A 19,977-nucleotide genomic window follows, 5' to 3' on the forward strand; every position below is an offset into this window, starting at 1 on the left:
CATCGTTTCGTATTGCTTTATTGCTCAGAACCAATGTGTCTTTTTTCCCCTTCGGAAGACAGAGGAGTGTCAGATCCTTTGGAGCCACGCAGCAGCACGGAGGAGTGCAATGCAGGGCGAGCGTCACCGCCGAGCCTTAGGGCCCCACGGGGAGGCCTCCGAAAGGCCGGCCCTGTGCCGGGGGCCAGACCCTCCGGGGAGCGGAAGGTCTCTTTTGGTCCGTTGTCCTATTCCTGGTGCGAGCAGTCGGGCCAAAGAGACTGCTCTCAGATCTCCTTTGTAGGCTGTTCCCAGGGCAATACATTGCTGGGTTTCCTTCATGTTCCTAACAGGAAAGCAAGCGTCCCACAGAGGCCAACTCTCTCACCAGCCCTCGCAGGGGATCTCACACAGACCTGCCAGGGCTGACAAGGCCAGAGAAAACACTCGGTTCTTCCAGGCAATTTCTGATCCCGTGAAGTCAGCCCAGTCTCCAAGCAGCAAGCATCCTTCATGTTAAGGAGACCAAGCAGCCTCGGAAGGGCGGGGGGGTGGGCACCTGTGGGTCCCCCTGGCCGTCCCTGGGTGTCCAAGGCCTTTGCCTCCTGCAAAGGACAGGATTGGGGACTGGAGGTGGCTTCTTCCGCCTGACACACCCCTGACCCTCCCGGCACGAGCTGCAGAAACCTAACTCTCAGGATCCGCCTTCCGCTCTCCCTGGGGCCCCCGCAGTGGCCTCTGCACGATCTTAGCGTCTGTTCCTTCCCTTGTCCCCGGCCTCCTCTTCCTTGCAGACCTTCTTCCTGCCCTGGTCCGAGGTGGCTGAGTATTTTTCTTCATATTCATTCTTAAGGCTAAGGTGGCATGATAAGGTGCTTGGTGGAGAGCCAAATCTTAGATTCCAGGGCTGCCATTCTCAGCACTCTCACAGAAAGCAAAGAGCAAAGAAATGGAAAGGGGGCAGAGAGGCAAAAAACCAAAATACGCGTCTGGGCTCGATGCGAAGCTACATACCGCAAGTCCAGATTTTAAATGTGGTCTAACACCCCGAAAACAGGGGCTGGGCAGGGGAGTCAACGCCACACCTTCGCCCTCGGCACAGGTCTGTGTTGTCCCTGGGCCGGCGTGGAGGGCCACCCTCCTCCTAACACCTGCCTCCCACCCCGAAGCCGGCTGGCTCTCACCCAGGACAAAGAACTCCGAATGCCCTCACCCCGCCCTCACCCCGCCCTCACCGCGACCCCTCGGGACAAAAGCTATAAACACACACAAGCCAGAGATCTATAAACCAGTAGGAGAAAAAAATTAGACAGAGGTTAACCATGAAAAAGCCGCTGTCGGGAAAAGACACGCGCGACCGTCCTCAGAAAGTGCCGTGGGAAGAGAAGCTGTGTGCTGGTAAACGTGTCCGCGCTCGAGCTCCACATGCAGAGGAGAGCGCGCCAAGTCCCACCTGAGATGAGCGAGGACTGGGTTTGAGTGTGACACACTTCACGTTAGAACATCACCGTCCTCTTCCTGCCCCCATCGCTCCGAGACTGTCCGTCCCGGTGTCGCTGCCCCGGCCGGGCGCCGGCCTCGTTAGTCCATCTCCATGGACATGAGCCGGCGGCGCTCACGCCGGGTCTCCTGGACCTCCTTCTTGCAACACCAGTGGGAGCTGCAGTACCCGATGAGGCAGGACAGGAGCCCCACGACGGTGGACAGGCCGACGCCGATCAGCAGCGGGTACTTGAAGGCGTTCAGCACTGGCAGGGGCAGAGCAGAGGGAAGCTGGTTAGTGATGCCGGGGCAGGGGCCGCAGGGCCGACCACCGCCTCCTTGTCCCCACTGGAGCGATCAGATCCCCTTCGACCTTGTCTCCGGCCCCTGGCACAGCAGCTGACAGGAGCAGCTCAGCCCTATCTGTAAGCAAATGTCTCCCCACCCGGTGCTGTGGGGGAAAGAAAACAGAAAAATGATTGCACTCGATGCCTTTGAATGTCAATTTGCTTTTTGGGGTTTTGGCAGGAGATGGGTTTTTAAAAGTCAGTATAAGGGCACCGCACCCTCCGCAGCAGATGCCTCCTTAAAAAAACTGTACGTAAATCAATTCCATGCGTCAAACGACTCAAGTGCACTTGGGGAGCTATTTTAAGTAACACAGTAGTAAATTATCCAGCAAAGTCAAGAGTCACTCCCGCACTTGTTTGGTAAGTCTGGGCTTCCTTTTTTTTTTTTTTTTTTTGCCACTTCAAGGAAAGAATTTCTAAGATGCAAATACGGTGCAAGTGTTAGGAATGCACACTGTTTAGGTGCCCCCCCGCCCCGAATCCCACGTCCCCTCCCCCGGGAAGTACCAGCACGCCTTGGCGGGATGCTCGCACTGTGGGAGGTGCCTGACATTTCGTATGGCTGCACTTTCATAACCGCCCCGGGAAAGGTGGCTATCCCATTTTACAAGAGAGGGGATAAAGATCGGAAGGGCTACATCATCTGCGGAAGAGCTGGGGGTCCAATTCCAGTCTCCCCGGAACGAACACTATCACCAGGGCAACAGACTTGAGTCTCGGAATGCTCAGAGGGCCCTGGACTGGAACTCTCTCCAAGGGACTTTTTTCAATCAATGTTCACCCTGAAACGGTTTGCAGAGATGGTTCTCGTTAGCTAAGGAACCACCGTCTCCGACTCTGGGATGCTTGGGGAACAGGGTGGGAAGGGGCCCTCTGCCCTCCTCATTCGGCTGACCCTGGTGGTCAGTGTGGACTGAAGAGGCCGGGAGCTCCTCCTCCCATCTTGGGGTCCCATGAAGAACCCCGCCAAGCTAGTAACACCCAGAGGAGCCTCCCTTTCCCAAGAACCGAAATCAAGGAGGGCACACGTAGCAGGAGCCCCACTCCCAGCATCTCCCCGGAGACCTGAACCGGCTCTGTCGACTCCGCTCTCTGCCGGGCACAGTGAGCTTGCATGGAATTTATAGGAAGCATCGAAAACCTTCCCAGTACGTCTTAAAAGTCATTTCTCAATGCTGCCCCTAGCATATGATACCGAAGCTGGGCAAACACCAAGGGCTGCCTGCTCTTTCTGGAGGACACCAGGCCGTGTTCTAGCACATTCCTCAAATGGGGGGAGTCCGGCTTCTGTCCACCGCGGTCCAGCAGAGGGAAGACAGGATCTGCGCACCACCCTTACCGTCCATCTTCACAGTTATAAAGACGGGCTTGGAGTAGATCTCCGCCTCCTTCTGCCAGGAACCCGTCGGCGACTTCACCCAGGGAGCCACAGAGCAATAGTAGTTGCCGAAGTCCTGGTCCTCGGAGCCGTGCACCTGAAGCAGGAACTCCAGCACGCCCACGCGCTCCAGGCTGAGGTCGCTCTTCCAGTCCCTGCGGGCCGTGCTCACAATCCCCTTGCGGTCCAGGGAGGACAGGAGGATGGGAGCCTTGTCCAGGCCGAAGGAGTGCACCACGAACCAGGACACGTCGAAGGCCATGTCATCTAAAAATCACAAGCCAAAACCCCGGGGTCAGTGCCACGGGCAGCAATAGTCTGGCACACGTGTCGCCTGACCACGGGCTGGCACTGCTCTCCCTGCCCCTCGCCGAATCCTCACGCCAACCCTGTGATGGAGGTGCTGTCACTCTCCACACCCTGTGGCGGGACCAAATCCCCATGAGGTCACACAACCAGGAGGCAGCAACGCGGGTGTCCTCACTCAGGGAGTCCAGCCCAGGGTGCTCCGCTTGACCTTGTTGCTGCCACTACCCAGCCCAAGGAGCACAGGAAGAAGAGTCAGACCCCAAGCTGTCTCCTACAGAGGAGACAGGGTGTAGAGCCGGTACGTGGTGACATCACACGCCATCTCCCAGAGAAAGCAGGGCCCCTTGACATTCTGGGCAGAAGCACCCATGACTGGGAAGACACGAAAGTTGTAAGGAACAAAAGGTCCACCCAGTGGATCATAAAGAAGTTAGAGGCGTCAACAGTTTCCATGTTACGGTTCCCTGCGGATCACCCCCTCTCCCCCGCAAAGTGCTTAAACTCAGAACCAGAGAAAAAAATGTCAAGCTGAGAAAATTGAACACCATTGAATAGTCCTAGAGAGCAATGCTGCCAAATTGTGAAGTGTGCTGCAAAATTAAGGTCCTCACAGCCTCCAATACGTTAATATGGGCATCAGAGAAAGAAGAGTTCGGCCCAAGTGGCAACGTTCACAGAATGTGAAGAGAGTGTCCACCATGAGCCCTAGTGCACTTATACTTAACTAGAGGCCCGGTGCACAGGGGTTTGGGGTCCCTCGGCCCGGCCTGCGCCCTCTTGCAGTCTGAGAGCCCTTGGGGGATGTCCGACTGACGGCTTAGGCCTGCTCCCCACGAGGAGTGGACCTTAGCCATCAGTGGGACATCCTTAGCGCTGCCGCCACCGCCCATGCACTCGCCAGCCATGAGCCCGGCTTCTGGCTGAGCGGCGCTCCCCCTGTGGGAGTGCACTGACCACCAGGGGACAGCTACTGCATTGAGCATCTGCCCCCTCTTGGTTAGTGCGCGTCATAACGACCGGTCGTTCTGCTGTTCAGTAGATTTGCATATTAGCTTTTTATTATATAGGATGTCCTCTTAAAAAGTGAGAAAGGGACACCAACTGTCACGAAGAGGGCCACAAAGAAAGTGTGTAAGACGAATGGCCACAACTCTTTGGCATCCTGTTGGCAATGCTAGTATTTTCTTCAAAGAAAACATTTACAACGATTTTTCTAAGGATTTAACCTATACTAGCTCCTCCTGGTCACCTGCTACTCATCTGCTCTTTTCTGCATTTCCTCCTAGTATCAATCACTATCTGATGTTACATGGTGATGTCTTTCTAGTCTGCCTTCTGAACTAGATTGCCAGTGCCTCGAGGGCAGACTTTGAATGTTTTGTTCACTCCTCTACTCCCAACATCTTGAACAGCACCTGTACACAGAAGGAGCTCAATAAATACTGGAATGAGTAAGAGAATGAAAGACAAAGTTGAGGCACTTCACTCTGCCAGTGGGTTTCACACCAGCTTGAATCAGCCCTGTAAATGGCCCACTAATTGCCTGAATAACCCAGACTAAATATCTGCATGGGGCCCAGCTGGTGTGGCTCAGTGGTTGAGCATCGACCCAAGAACCAAGAGGTTGCTGTTTCGATTCCCAGTCAGGGCATATGCCCAGGTTGGGGGCTCGATTCCCTAGTATGGGGTGTGCAGAAGGCAGCCGATTGATGATCTATGTTTCTCTCTACCCCTCTCCTTTCCTCTCTAAAAAAAAAAAAAAATCAATAAAAACATATTAAAAATATCTGCATGTGTTTCCAATTCATCTAAGAGACAGATGCATTCATTCAACAAATATTTATTAGACACATACTGAGACCTGAGCTGAGCAGTTTGGGGATAAGCAGACAACCCACTCCTTGACGTCCACGTCTGTGCAACGTAGTGGGGACGATGCAGGAGATAGTTACAAAAGGCCACGTGGGGAAAGGGCGGGAGAAGTACCTGGGTCCAGGGCTGCTCCTTCGACAGTGATGATACAGAATAATTTGACCAGATCTCCCCGGATGACTGAGGGCGTGTCTGAATACACGGAGGCATTAAATATAGGACCTGGAAGAAAGTGATTATCATCATTCCCTTTCACAGTGTTCAGTCCTTAAAGGGCCCACGCCCCTTCTAAGAGAATGCAAGATGATAAAACCTAAAGAGATCCTCACAAAGGATTTAGGTTTTTATTTACTTAATTTGAACCAGCAAGGAAAGACTTGCCTCATTTGGACAAATTTCCCTTTCTTTTCCTTCTATGACCAGAGAAAGACCCAAATGCCTTCTAGGTCACCAGTCCCGGTCCTCACTTGGCCTCGTGGCCGCGGCTGTGGGAACAGCGGAGGGTTTGTGCTCCGGCTCCCCAGGCCAACGAGGATGGGAAAGGCCTTCCTTGGGAATGACTCACACAGCGGGTTTCCTGCTAATGAAACCAGCCACTCACTGTTAATGTGGGCCGTTATCCCAGGCTTGGAAATATTTTTATTATGGTCAATTTCTGTGGTGATGCTGTTTTTGTAAGGGGATTTGTCTGGTTAACTTCAAGATGACAGACTAGGCCAGTGAACAACCAGAGTCACTAGGTGTCCCCCGATTCCTCGTCTGCAGAGAATACGTGGGCCACTTAGCTTTTAAATATAAACATTGATACAAATCATCTTGCAACTCCAGCCCCTAAAAGAAGGCTGTTAGCAGCAGTATTTTTGTGAAAGGCAAAATTGCAGACCAGCTGCATGACCACCAACAGGGTGACCATTAACCACATTCTAGGAGGTTGAGTCATTAAAGTTGGTGTTTACCTAGAACGTGTTATAACATGGGAAGTGTTTACTTTATAATATTAAACAGGGGGAAAGCAGGTCATAAAATTGTATATAGTCTGATCTCAATGTCATGAAGACAACATACCAGAGAAAATTCTAGGAAGATAAAGACTACAAATCAAGTTTATAGATGAGTCTCTTTTCCTTCTTTGTACTTTACCGTGTTTTAAAATATTCTCTATTAAGGAGAAAACCATCATTTCCCCCATTAGTAAGTCATGACTCAGTAGAGCCCATTGGGAAATGCAGTCCTCACACCAGGAGGCAAGTGGCCCGAGACCAGGGGACAGAAAGGTGGACACGAGGAAGGACGTCCTTGCTGTATGTGTCTGACAGCGTGCTGCTGGTTGTAAGAAGTGGTAGCTCTTGCCTGGCCAGCATGACTCAGTGGTTGAGCATCGACCTATGAACCAGGAGGTCACGGTTTAATTCCTCGTCAGGGCACATGCCCAGGTTGTGGGCTCGATCCCTAGTGTGGGGCATGCAGGAGGCAACTGATTAGTGATTCTCTCTCAACATTGATGTTTCTATCTCTCTCTCCCTCTCCCTTCTTCCCTGAAATCAATAAAATATATAAATTATATATATATATATATATATATATATATATATATATATGTATGTATATATATTTTAAAGTGACGACTCTTCAGTATCAAGTCAATATTTGCTAAGCGCTATTCAGGGCTACAGCATTGTGCTGGATACTGACTGCAGCTTCTCTTACACTGTGAACTGGCCATGACAACTCCAGGGATTAAAATAAAAACCTTAGGCAGTCTATTCATCCTGGAAGCTATAGTGATTTTTTTTTCCTGTTATGCTGAGACAGGAATTGAGAAATAAATTCAATACCCATTCCTTACCCAGAAATACAAAAGATTGTATGTCTCCCCTCATCCTCATAACAGTTTTAAAGAAACATCAAATAAATGTAAAACAAGATGAAATAAAGTTCTATAGACAGTAAAACAGACATACAAATAGAAAAAAACACAATCATCTGAATCTTAATAGACACAGGAAAGCATGTGAAAACACCCAACACCTTTTCATGGTAAAAACACTCCACAAACTAGGAATGAAAGGAAACTTCCTCAACTCAGTTAAGGGCATCTATGAAAAACCCACAGTTCCCATGGCACTTAACGGTGAAAGCCTGAACTTTCCCGCCCGCTGAGACCAGGAACAGAATGTCCACTGGAGCCACCACTGTTCAGCTCCATATTAGAGGTTCTAGCCAGGGCAATCAGGCAAGAAAAAGAAACAGAAGGTATTCAGTTTGGGAAGGAGGAAGTAGAATAAAACTGTCTTTATTCGCAGACAGCATGATGTCCTATTTTTAAAACCCCAAGGAATCAACCAAAAAACGAGAACTCATAAACAACAAAGAAGTATCCAGGCCAAACCATGCAGAGCATGGAGGCTGAGAACCCTGCCCGAGTGGTGGTTCTGGAACCCTGGCTTGCACCACCATCACCAGGAGGGCGGTAAAGCTCAGGCTGTGTGCGCCCCCCCCCTCCTCGGGGAGTGTGGTTCAGTAGGTCCGGTGGGCCCAGCATTTGCATTCCCATCAAGTTCCCAGGTGAAGTTGTTGCTGGTCTCACCGTCCTAGGTTGAAAAAAGGTTGCATCCCTCCGTGAGCAGAAGCGAGGTTCCAAGCATACGCTCTAAATGGGTAAACTATATGGCACAGGAACCGTATCTCAACAAGCTGTTAAAAAAATAAACTAAGCCCACGGGTCTCTTTCAGCTCAACCTCTGATCCCACAGGGTTCCCTGCTCACCTGAGGTTTGGAAGTCTATCTCAATAGGGTTGGAGAGACTGGTTGCTGCTTCTCGCCACAGGCTGCCCCTGACAGGAGACCAGGCTGTCACCACGCAGCGGTACAGCCCTGCATCCGACACCTGAGTCTGGTACATGCGATAGCGGAACTCGTCTTCCTGCACTTTCTCCAACACGACGCCGTCCACCCGGGAGGCATCTGTCCAGTTCTCCAGCCTCACCACGGCGTCCTGGTCCAGGGAGATGATGTACTTGGTTTCGTTGGGACTGGAGAGGTCGCCCGCAGGCTTCTCCGCCGTGATGAGAACAGAGTAGCGCGGCGACTTAATATTCTGGGAAGACACTTTGCAAGTCATCTCAAATGTATTTCCGGCGGCAAAGAAAGGCTTGGGCTGCCTCGCCTTCACCACGAGCACGGAATCTGGAACGAGGGAGCAGAAACAGGTGATGTCCGACGGGATCAGTTAAAAGGGATATGTATCTGAAAGAACGATGTCAAGGCGATAGGAATTTATTTGCAAACTGCCACACAACAGCACTTCAGACAACGTGGACACCCAGAAAATCACGTGATGCTGGGGGAAGGCGAGCAGCCTGAAGCGACTTATCAGGTGCGAGGGAAGTGGAATTGATGGGCGGGAATTTAGTTTTGAGGCTTATCAAGTCCTTAAGAAGAGTAAGAGTTTGGGTAGCCATTGGTACCCCCACCCCCCCGGCTGAGGATGTGAGGGAGAGCTCACTCTCACGGAACGGGGCAAGACAGGCCTAGGAGACACCACGTGCCCCTCCTTTCCCCCCGATCCCGCTGGGTGCAGGGAAGAGCCCTCAGCCTAACCCCCTCCTCTCCTGTGATCCCGCTGGGTGCAGGGAAGAGCCCTCAGCCTAACCCTCTCCTCTCCTGTGATCCCGCTGGGTGCAGGAAAGAGCCCTCAGCCTAACTCCCTCCTCTCCTGTGATCCCGATGGGTGCAGGGAAGAGCCCTCAGCCTAACCCCTTCCTCTCCCCCAATCCCGCTGGGTGCAGGGAAGAGCCCTCAGCCTAACCCTCTCCTCTCCCCCAATCCCGCTGGGTGCAGGGAAGAGCCCTCAGCCTAACTCCCTCCTCTCCTGTGATCCCGCTGGGTGCAGGGAAGAGCCCTCAGCCTAACTCCCTCCTCTCCTGTGATCCCGCTGGGTGCAGGGAAGAGCCCTCAGCCTAACCAGCCTCTGGGAAGGGCAGGGAAGGGAGAAACGTGTGCTCTCCGTTAATCCCGCGATGGTAACGTCACAGAGCAGACATTTACTGAAGTGACGGACGCACCCGCCTGCAGATCTAGTCATTTCCACAGAGACACTGCTTGAACCCTGTGAGCATGCGTCCATGTCTACACTAACCTTAGGTGTCAAGTGTGTTACTCCCCATATCTCTGTCCAAAAAATATAATTTTTAAAAAAATTCCCAAGCATATACACATCAGAAGTCGCCGGTGTTAGAACAGCTCAGTGTCAGGCACTTTGGTACTGAAAATATTTGTTGAGTGAATGAATAAATGAATTAAACACAGCGTTTTTATCCTTTAGTGAAATGATTAATTCTGTAATCTGTTGTTATAAAATGAGATATTTATGTTGGGGTTTTTTGGGAATAGCTGTTCCACCAAACCTGTGAGCAGAACATGTATGTTAGGGTGTCTCTCCAGAATCACCAGTTCCTTTCTTTTGTTTTATAATATACTTGTATTGACTCAGAGAGGAAGGGAGAAAGAGGGAGAGAGGGAGAGAGGCGTGAATAACAACAACAGGACGGAGGGCATGGTGACCAGAGAGAAGGACGAGGGGCTGAGAATGAAAAGCTTATCTACACTGCGGCAGTGTAGAGAGGGAGAGAGGGAGAGAGGGAGAGGGGGAGAGGGGGAGAGGGGGAGAGGGGGAGAGGGGGAGAGGGGCAGAGATCGAGAGAGGGAGAGAGGAGGAGAGGGAGAGAGGGAGGCAGAGAGAAACTTCAATGATGAGAGAGAATCTATAAATTAGGCAATTTTATTGATAGATTTGTTCTTACCATAGATCTTAGTAACCTCAGCATATGATTTTTGTTCTTTCCTTATTAATTCAGGAACTTTCGCCTTTTCATTGAAACAAAGCACTTTATGGCTTCTCTTTGGCACATCCAAATTGCCAGCATCACTACTCTTGCACGTTGGGACCATTATTAGCATCTACGTTTCCTTAACACTTTACTGCAACATCACAACTGTTGACCTGATAACCAAGAGGGCTACTAAGTGACTATCGGGCGAGGAGTGTGTACAGAACAGAGACACTGGACAAAGGGATGATTCACATCCCAGGAGGGACAGAGAGGGATGGCGTGGGATTTCGTCATGCTACTCAGCATGATGTGCGACTTGGAATTTATTAATTGCTAATTTCTGGAAGTTTCTTTTTAATATTTTTGAACCACCGTTGACCATAGGTAACGTAAAGTAAAACCGTGAGCAAGGAAGGACTACTGTGCCCTAGCCAGTTTGGCTCAGTGGATAGAGCGTTGGCCTGCGGACTGAAGGGTCCCGGGTTCGATTCCGGTCAAGGGCACATGCCTGGGTTGCGGGCTCGATCCCCAGTGGGGGGGCGTGCAGGAGGCAGCCGATCGACGATTCTCTCTCATCATTGATGTTTCTATCCCTCTCCCTTTCTCTGTGAAATCAATAAAAATATATTTTTTTAAAAAAAAGGAAGGACTACTGTGAAATAAAAAAGAGTAACAGGTGGGCAAGGAGGCGTGGGGAACAAAAAGATAAAAGGGACGGGAGGTCAAGCTTAATTAAGTTACAAAAAAACACACCAAAACAGGAGATGCAACAGCATGTTTACAAGCCAATGGGAAAGGTCCAAAAAGAGAGAAATACTGAAGACACAGGAGGGAAGCCACGTGTCTGAGTCGTGAGAGGTCGCGTAACTGAGAGCTGAGCACTGGGGAGGGTGTGACAAGTCTCCCCGGATTGTTTCCGTTTGTTTAGGGCCTAGAGAGCAGGACTGGGAGCTGAGAGGGAGCTGGGGGAGGAGTTTTCCAGATAAAGGGATATGCAGTCATCAGAGTAGGGAAGTAAACAGATTAAGGGAACGTAGATGATGCCCGGGGAGTGCTGAGAGCCCACTTGACATGAATGATCGCAGATCTAATCTAAAAGGAGCTCAGTCAACATCTTTCAATGTTTTTCTCCAACCACATTCAGCTCTGCAGATGCAGACAGGGAGGCGGCAGAGGGCTGGCTTTGAACCGGGGTGTAGCTGAGCCAGAGAACAGTGCCAATGGACAGCTAAGGGTGTGTGCAGGGAGCGACTGTGACTGACTGGGAACCTGGGAGAAGTAACAGCAGGGTGACTCCTAATTTATCTGACCTCGCACCCCTGGACATGTCTAAGGGTGAAGAAGGTGCTATTAAAAATGACCCAGGACCCTGGCCAAGAAGCTCAGTCGTTTGGAGCATCGTTCCGCACAACCAAGGGTTGCGGGTTCGTTTCCCGGTCAGCGTGTGTTCAGGAGGCAACCGGTCGATGTTTCTCGCTCTCTCTGAAATCAATAAACATATCCTAGGGTAAGGATTAACAACAACAAAAGGACTCAGGATAACAGGTATAGACTGGACTACCCTGGGCAAATGGTCACCCTCCGTAAGACAGAAGTGAGCACAATGGGAGTGAAGGACAGTGCAGGGCGGTAGGATTAACGGACTGTCCGTCCAGAGGGGTTGAAAAGTTAGTGTTGGGAGTCTAGAGAGAGTGCTCTGGGAAGGCGGCGGTGTGCCTAGAGAACAGGGCGTTTGAAATTGGGAGCATGGAGGTCTTCCAGTTATCAGAAGTGAGATGGTCTAGTTCGGGTGTGAGCAGCGGGCGTGAATAACAACAACAGGACGGAGGGCGTGGTGACGGAGGGCGTGCTGACCAGAGAGAAGGACGAGGGGCCGAGAACGAAAAGCTTATCTACACTGCGGCACCTCAATGTGCCCACACCCAGTGGGCGCGGACACTCCCAAAGGCCCATGTGAAGTCTGGCTTACTAGTAAGACGCGCCCAGTAGAGCAACAGTGTCCACGGCTGAGCCCATGCACACCGTGAGTGCCTCGGAGAGGAGTCCCTGCCACCGACCACGCCCAGCGCTCTCACGAGGACTTAGCCTTGCCCGGCCTCACCGCCCTCCAGGGCTGGGTGCTGCGGAGAGAAGCGGCCGTCACTGGAGCGTGCATTTCTTGGATTCCTCGTATCAATGGAAACCTGCAGGGTGACTGCATCTGAAAACATGCCGTGGGATGACGTGAGCCATAATGAAGTAAGACTAGAGAACAAGGACAAAGCTCCTACCTTCTGAGGCCCAAAATATGTGGACAGGTTTAGAGAAGACCTCCCTGCTCTTCACCCAGCCGCTGTTCCGCTGTTTGGTCCAGGCCGACACCACGCAGTAGTAATTGCCCCTGTCTTCCTCTGTAGTCCTTTGGATTCGGAAACTGAACGTGTCCGCACGCTCCTTGGAGAAAATAAAGTCTCCGTCCTGGGCCCGCTGCTTGCTCCTCTCTCCGTACTGGAGCGTCCAGTCCCCGTCCATGGCTGCGAGGAGCTCGCTGGTCACCACGTCGTCGTTGCGCCGGTTCATCCTGTAGTACCAGGACACCGTGACACGGACGCTCCCCTCCATGCTCTTCTTGTCCACCACCCGGCACTCCAGCTCCGTGAGGTCGTCGGAGGACTCGGGGACCTTGGAGGCATTCAGGTACACCTGGTAGCCTGGCTCTGAACCAGAGAGAGGGGGACAGGGCTAAAATATCCGGCAGCAACATACCAAGACCGAGCAAAAGGAGCGAGGCGAGTACCCCTCTCGTCCTGACAATTAGATGCTTATCCTGCCAATGACAAAGACAGAAATGGAAGTCCTTGCATCGAATGGGGAGGGTCCTGGGAGAGCTGCTATTGCAAAACTTGTTCAATTCTGTCTCCAAGAACACTACCAAAGCCAGAAACCTAATGTCCCCATCAGAGCCTCGTCTTTCCATAGGGGTGGGGTCTGCGGTCAGTTTCCCCGGGAGCCTGGACTCCTTGGAGAAGGATCTAAGAAGCTTGGTGTCCACATTCTGCCAAGATTTCCCCTGGAATGCCAAGCAGTGCCCACAGACCCCACTGGAGCAGCACCGGAAAACCCTATCCCAGAGGACATTCTAGCACTCAAGGACAACCAACCCCATCCAGGCTCGGCTCCTGCCATCATCCCTGGCTGGGCCCCAAATGCAAGGCCCTCAGGTCATCACCCCCCTGTGGTCTCACCCTCACTTTATTGGTCTCTGGACTTTCTCCACTGAATCTGCTCCACAGTCAATAAACACACCATCCTCAGACTCCCAAATGACATTCTTCTCACGGCCACGTGGAACTCGCCCATATAAAGGTCAACCTTGAAGAGCCTGGCCCCGCTGAGGCCCCACTTCCCTGCCAGGCACCAATCTGACAGGGAATAGGGGGAAAGCCTGCCTTCTCCTAGCGTCCCCATGGCCATTGTCACGGTCCTGTTATTTTATAAAAACCTCTCCTCCTTCTGAGGTTCATGACATTAATTTAATCTTTTTCTGCAACTCCACGTTGACCCCGAGCCCTTCCTCCACACTTGCCAAGGAAGGGATATTAGAACCCCCTTGCCACCTCCTTCCCTATCCTCACCCTCTGCATGTCACCCCCAGTTATCTAGAGTCCCCCAGTCTCACACTTCTGTGGCGGCCCTGTTTTCAGTGGCTTCTCCTCTTGACTGCCCTGCAACCCTCCACTCATTCCTCAGCGTCACCTCCCCTGCACCCCTTCTTGGTGTCCCCAGAATGTGGCCCTCTCTCTCTATGCTCCCATAAGACGGGCACGTGACCCTGGGTAGCAGTAACCCCACTCTGTTATACTCCTTGCTTCGGTCTCATCCCCAAGCTCCAAACACACAGCCTCGTATGCAGTCGGCTGTCAGGAAATGTTTGCTGCTTTCATGGTAAGGCGTTCAGAAAAGGCTACATTTTTCTTTCATAGCACTTTGCCTTCTGGGGGGGCGGGAGGGCGGGGAATCACTCTACCTAAACAGAAGTTTCGTTTGCCAGCACGACCTTTATTCACCTCGGTCCGACAGTGTCGTTTTATTTCACGTTGTTTTTATGACTCATTCAGATTATAAACTGCTGAGGTCAAGGAACTGTTCTTTTTTGATTTACAATTCTCATGAAATGTGTAACATCAAGGCTTCTCCAAGAACGATTCACCGGGCCAGGCAATGGAAAGAACTCAAAATCCTAATTCCATCTCCACAAGCACTTAGTTGCAAGTGAGGTTGGACCCTGTGCCGTAGGAAGTTAAACCAACGTGGCCAGGCCCGCCCTGGGAGCACGCCCTGCCATGAGGTGGCTTCTGGGACGTCATGCTGCCTCCTCATCTTTCAGACAAGTCGCACGGCTGGGGGTTCCTGCCTCCGGGCAGCGAGGGCTGACACACCACACCGCCTCCCTAGCGACAAGGGACTGCGGAACCAATACCACCGAAATGTATTTATGCCGTCACGTGCATAAGCCGAGGTATTCCCAAGTTACCCCACATCCAGGGTTTCAGACCCTTTCCCCATGGCAGCTTCTGGCACAGCCTATGGCTGGAGTGCACACTAGCATAACAAGCTCCATTCATGTGGACAGGACAGACCGGAACTGGCTGTGCGCAGAGCCAGATGCACTCTCAGCTCCGGTCCAGACCGACCTGGGCCGTGCCAACATCGAGAGGCCTCAGGAAGCTCTTTGCTGAACGGGTGGTCTCCTCATTCTCTGTTGAAATGAAATCGTAGGGCCCTCAAGAGGAGGACCCTAATGCAAAGACAAACAGAAACGAGTGAACTTACAAAGGGTAGGTCCTAGTGATTTAGAGCAGCGGTCGCCAACCTTTCGGACCTCACGCGCCACCAGTGGTCCACGGAACACCGGTTGGCGACCGCTGATTTAAAGGATGTTCCAAGGTCATTTGAACTGCACACCAGCCTTGTAGTTTGTACGAGACTTGCACTCCTAGAGAAGCTATGACCCCACTCTGTCAGGACAGTCGTTAGAGGTGGCCTCTTACTTCTCTCGTTTGGTGCATGGATGCAAAGTGTCCTCTACTGTTCTGTGGGCAAAGGCTGCGCCTGTTTCCCATGGCCCATCCTGCACGTACCTCACCTCTCCTTCTAACAGAGAATTCTTCCTTCACGCTCACCTAGCCTGTCACGCCCCTACTTCTTATTCCACAAATGTTCCCAGACAGCCTACCACCCGCCAGGCTCCCTGCTCTCTCAGGGCGGTACGTGAACACGGCCTTGAACTCTGGTTATGTGTTTTATGGACCTTCCTCACAGGGCCAGGCACGACCTACCCATTCAAACACATGTGCTACACGCGAAGTGCCTCGTTCATAAAAGATATTGCCGCACTTGCTGAATTGAACTGCATTTAATATTTTGCATAAAAATGCTCATTTTGGGCAGAAACATTCCACCACTGATTACCGCTGCATTCTGCTTGATCTCATCAAGAAATCTGCTAAGAATGCCATGGTGGTTATGTTTAAAAATGCGTATCAGTTAAAGATGCCTACTGAAGTATTTAGTGGTAAAATGACACGCTGTCTGGCATGTGCTTTAAATTCTTCCTAAAGGGGAAAAAAAAAAAGTGTGTGTGTGTGTCTGTGTCTGGGGAAGGGAAGAGAGATGAAATGAGATTGGCAAAATATTGATCATCACTGAAGCTGGTGGTTCTTTCTACTCCTGTGTACATTTCTCAGGCAATTCTATTCCAACAGCACCACATGTGAGCGAGCCCTCTCTCAGAACCCAGAGGCCGAGGAGTGGCACCACCAACATTCCAACAGGCAAGGGTCTGCTCCCTAATCTGGTGGCCTGGACGGCGTCTGCTCACACGCACACCGCCTCCTGGAGCCATGGCCTCCAACAGTAGGAGCCCCCCTCAAATCAAAGACCACGGTCTTTGCATATGGGTCATGAAACTCCTCTGTTACAACTTTCAAAACAATGAGAAGCTCTCGGAATCACTGGCCGAGTTATAAAAGCAGACATTTTGTGCCTGCTGTATGCAGGGACCTAGCTGCAGGTTCTCGCAGATTACCTGCGTGCACGCTCACAATTCGATAAGGAAGGTATCATTATCCCCATGTGACAATGACAATGACAATGACATGCATTTATTGAGGACTTCCTACAGGCCAGGCTCCCACCATGCCATACGCTTTCCCCACACTCTCGCTTACTCTTCATAGCGACCGTATGAGACAGACTATCTTCATGTACGTTTCCTAAATGGAAAACAAAAAACACACTCCAAATACAGGGTACAGATGATGGGCTGAAGAACTGTGCACCTGAAACCCGTTTCGCCCAATAAATTCAAGAAGAAAAACAAAACAAAAAATACCAAAGCCCAGAGGAGTTAAGTTCTAAGAGGCCAGCCTTGCACAGAACGTGTGAGCAGAATTCCAGGCTGGGCTTTAGCGCCATGGTCCTCCCACTAGGACCAAATTGCACGACCTTATTACACATCCCAGATATTAACACTTTCCCAGAGCCTGCTGCGTCCCAGCAGAGGAGAGTGATGGTTAATAGCCCAGGCACTAATCCGGACCGTGGAGCACAGGGCCATGTTCTAATACCCCTTGGAAGCATCGTGAACTTGGCACAGCTAATCAGAGGAACAGGATGCCTGCCTGGTTAGAGGACACGGGAGGGTCCTCATCTCTTGACGGGCTTTCATTATCTTGCATCGGGCAGGTATCTCCTGAGCAAGTTGACTAATTGTTAAAAGAGTTGCCACTATCACATTTGTGTAGAACAAAATTCTCCAACAGTTACACCGAGGCTATAAAGAAGGGGCTCTTGTTTTGAGGGGACACCTGACCCCTCTGTAGTAGAACCATTATTCTGAGGTGGTATTAAGATTTAGACATGACAGAGCCATAAAGGTAATATCGTTTGAATGGTTCAGCCATGTCCCCCACACAATGTTAACACTCATGTGGTTTTGCTCCGTTCATCTTCACTCGACTCCCCCCAGAGAAGAGTGAGTTACCAGATTTGGGGGCGGGGACAGGAAAGGGACTGGGTGTGGTCAGCTCAACCCCCTCTTCTTGGGAGGGGTGCTTCCAGGACACACCCATTCCTGGTTCCTCCATGCCCTAAGACAGGCTCCTACGTCTTACTTGGTTAAGACCTTGGTGGGGAAGAGTATGTTACACATTGACACCCCTCCCAACCCCAATAAATGATCACCACCACCACAAACACGTATTGAGCATGTAAGTACTAGGCACTGTGCTCAAAACTTTTTTAAATGTAGCGAAGGCAACCCAGAAAACAAAAGCTTAGAAACCGTAAGCAACACACCCAAGATAGCACACCCAGAGGGTCTTAGAGTAAGATCCCAACACTATACCTCCGTCCTCTTCTGCCTTCGGAGATAACCCTGGTCAGGCAGCTAATCACGGCTGCCTATGAAAGTCTGCGGGTCTAACGCTTATCGCCTGCAGATGGCACAGAACGCTGAAGTCTCTACCATGTACTTAGCCGATTAACAGCTCCTTTTAAAGAAAAACAATTACCTTCCTCTCTGGCACACTGCTGGAAGAGGGGACGGACCTCTTGTAGGGAAGGATGCAAATCAGGATCCTACCCGCCCCCCAAGCAGCAGAACTCAACTCTGCCTCCCCTGCTCTCCGATTAACACCACAGAAGCGGGTACTTCGGGCAGGGAGCTCAACCACCAACTCATTAGCACCCACCTCGTGCCAAAGGCTCATTTACGACATCTCATAGCAGAGAGAGACGGCTTACGATGCAGATTAACCCGCGATTCCTCCAGACCCTCTTATAGTTGTAGCTGTATTCCAAATTGCATGGACACAAAGCAACACTTGTCCTCCACAGTAACACAGCTTCTGACGGAAACTCCTTCACACACTTCAGATGTAGGCCCTCAGCTCTTTCAGAAAGTGGGTAGAAGAGACATCCATTTAAACAATCACTCGGGGCCTTTTGTAAAAGAACAGTGGAAAGCACTGTCCTTTATGTTATCCAATGCCCCTCAAATAACAAAGCACATGACAAATTCAGTGCCAAGGAAAAGTTTGTCTCTCCGAGTTTGTTCTCCTTTATCAGAGGAGGACTGTCTAATCACATTTCTTTGTGCCTCAACTCTTCAAAACTTCAGAGGCAAGTTCAGTGTTCAAATGCAGTAACTCACGCACCCAACTACCTTGAAATAGCTATGCTTTGATTTTTTTTAAACCCCCTCTGATCTTGATTTTATTTCCATGTTTCCTGCTTTAAATTGTGATTCATTTTGCAAGCCAACTTGAATCTATTTTTCCCCTTCAAAAGTAGGACACAAACCCTAAGTAAAAGAGGCCTCTTCTTACCCTCTAAAACAAACAAACAAACAAAAAAACCCACCAAGGTCCTCCCAGCTGCCAAAATGCTCTTGGACTTGCCAGACCCATTTATGTCACTGCCCTGATCTCTGTCTGGTTAGCACGAGAGAACGCGAGAAAGTTCCGAGCTTGGAGCTTCAGCCCCTCGTCTACTCAGACAACCAACGCCAAGCAGAGGAGGACAAGAACGGCTCAGCTTTTAGGACTCTATCCTAGACTTTCAGGAGGGGAGCTGGTTCCCAAAACCAAAAAACGTTCCCACATAAGGTAACAATACGTGAGACAGACTCCACTCCACATGACAATACTTGGGGCAGACTTGACCCAGGGCCGTACCTCTAAGCCATCCCAAGCATTTCTTTGGAAGTGAACGAAACGGGCATTAACTACTGTGATAGATTCGGTTTCCCAAAGATGACGGCAGCAATATTCACCAGCCGCATGCCCTTTTGCAACGTGACCTTGCTACTCTCCATAAAGAGGTGGGATCTCTTTCCCTACCCCCTTGAACTTTAGCAGATTTGGTGATAGCTTTGACCACACCAGGAAACAGTGTAAGTGACAGTGTCAGTCCCGAGGATAGCTTTCAGAGAGGAAGGAGAAGGAGAGAAACATCAATGATGAGAGAGATTCACTGATTGGCTGCCTCCTGCATACCCCCTTCTGGGGATCAAGCCCGCAACCCAGCATGTGCCCTGACCAGGAATCGAACCATGACCTCCTGGTTCATAGCTCGACGATCAACCACTGAGCCACGCCGGCCGGGCCCGGAGATAGCTTTTTTTTTTCTTTTTCTTTTTAATATATTTTATTGATTTTTTACGGAGAGGAAGAGAGAGGGATAGAGAGTTAGAAACATCGATCAGCTGCCTCCTGCACACCTCCTCCTGGGGATGTGCCCACAACCAAGGTACATGCCCTTGACCGGAATCGAACCTGGGATCCTTCAGTCCGCAGGACGACGCTCTATCCACTGAGCCACACCGGTTAGGGCCGGAGATAGTTTTTTAACTGGCTGGGCACTTCCACTTTCTGCCTCTTGGAAGCCAGCCACCACGTAAGGAGTGTGACTGCCCTGAGAAGACTGTGCTGTGAGAAGCTCAAGCCACGTGAAAAGGACTTGGAGGATGAGATGCCACGTGGGGACAGAGAGGCCTGGGAGCACAGGACATGTGCATGAGAAAGCCATCTGGAAGGGAATCCCCGTCCCAGCTGTCCCAGCTGCTGCCATGTGCCTCAGAGACAAATCCCCTCGAGTCCTTCCTAATTCCTGACCCTCAAAACCGTAAGCAAAATAAAAACCCATGGTTTTCAGAGGCGGGGCGGGCAGCACCTCATACACAAGGTTGAGGCGGGGATTAACGATTTAGTGCATGTAAAGCCCTTAGCCCGG

At 51.0% G+C, this 19,977-nt stretch overlaps 1 protein-coding gene across 1 annotated transcript in view; it reads right to left on the bottom strand.

Annotated features, from left to right (window-relative positions):
* Positions 1 to 19,977, bottom strand: part of PTGFRN (prostaglandin F2 receptor inhibitor) — a 51,674-nt gene continuing 31,697 nt past the window's right edge. The window contains exons 5-9 of the mRNA XM_080649310.1: positions 12,474 to 12,899; positions 8,138 to 8,557; positions 5,485 to 5,592; positions 3,151 to 3,456; positions 1 to 1,727 (exon numbers count right to left, since the gene is read on the bottom strand). Coding sequence (XP_080505436.1) covers positions 1,561 to 1,727; positions 3,151 to 3,456; positions 5,485 to 5,592; positions 8,138 to 8,557; positions 12,474 to 12,899 — 1,427 coding nt within the window. The 3' untranslated portion in view covers positions 1 to 1,560. The remainder of the gene's footprint in view (positions 1,728 to 3,150; positions 3,457 to 5,484; positions 5,593 to 8,137; positions 8,558 to 12,473; positions 12,900 to 19,977) is intronic.

This window comes from Plecotus auritus (assembly GCF_963455305.1).
Source record: "Plecotus auritus genome assembly, chromosome: 12".
In the NCBI taxonomy this organism is placed as follows: domain Eukaryota; kingdom Metazoa; phylum Chordata; class Mammalia; order Chiroptera; family Vespertilionidae; genus Plecotus; species Plecotus auritus.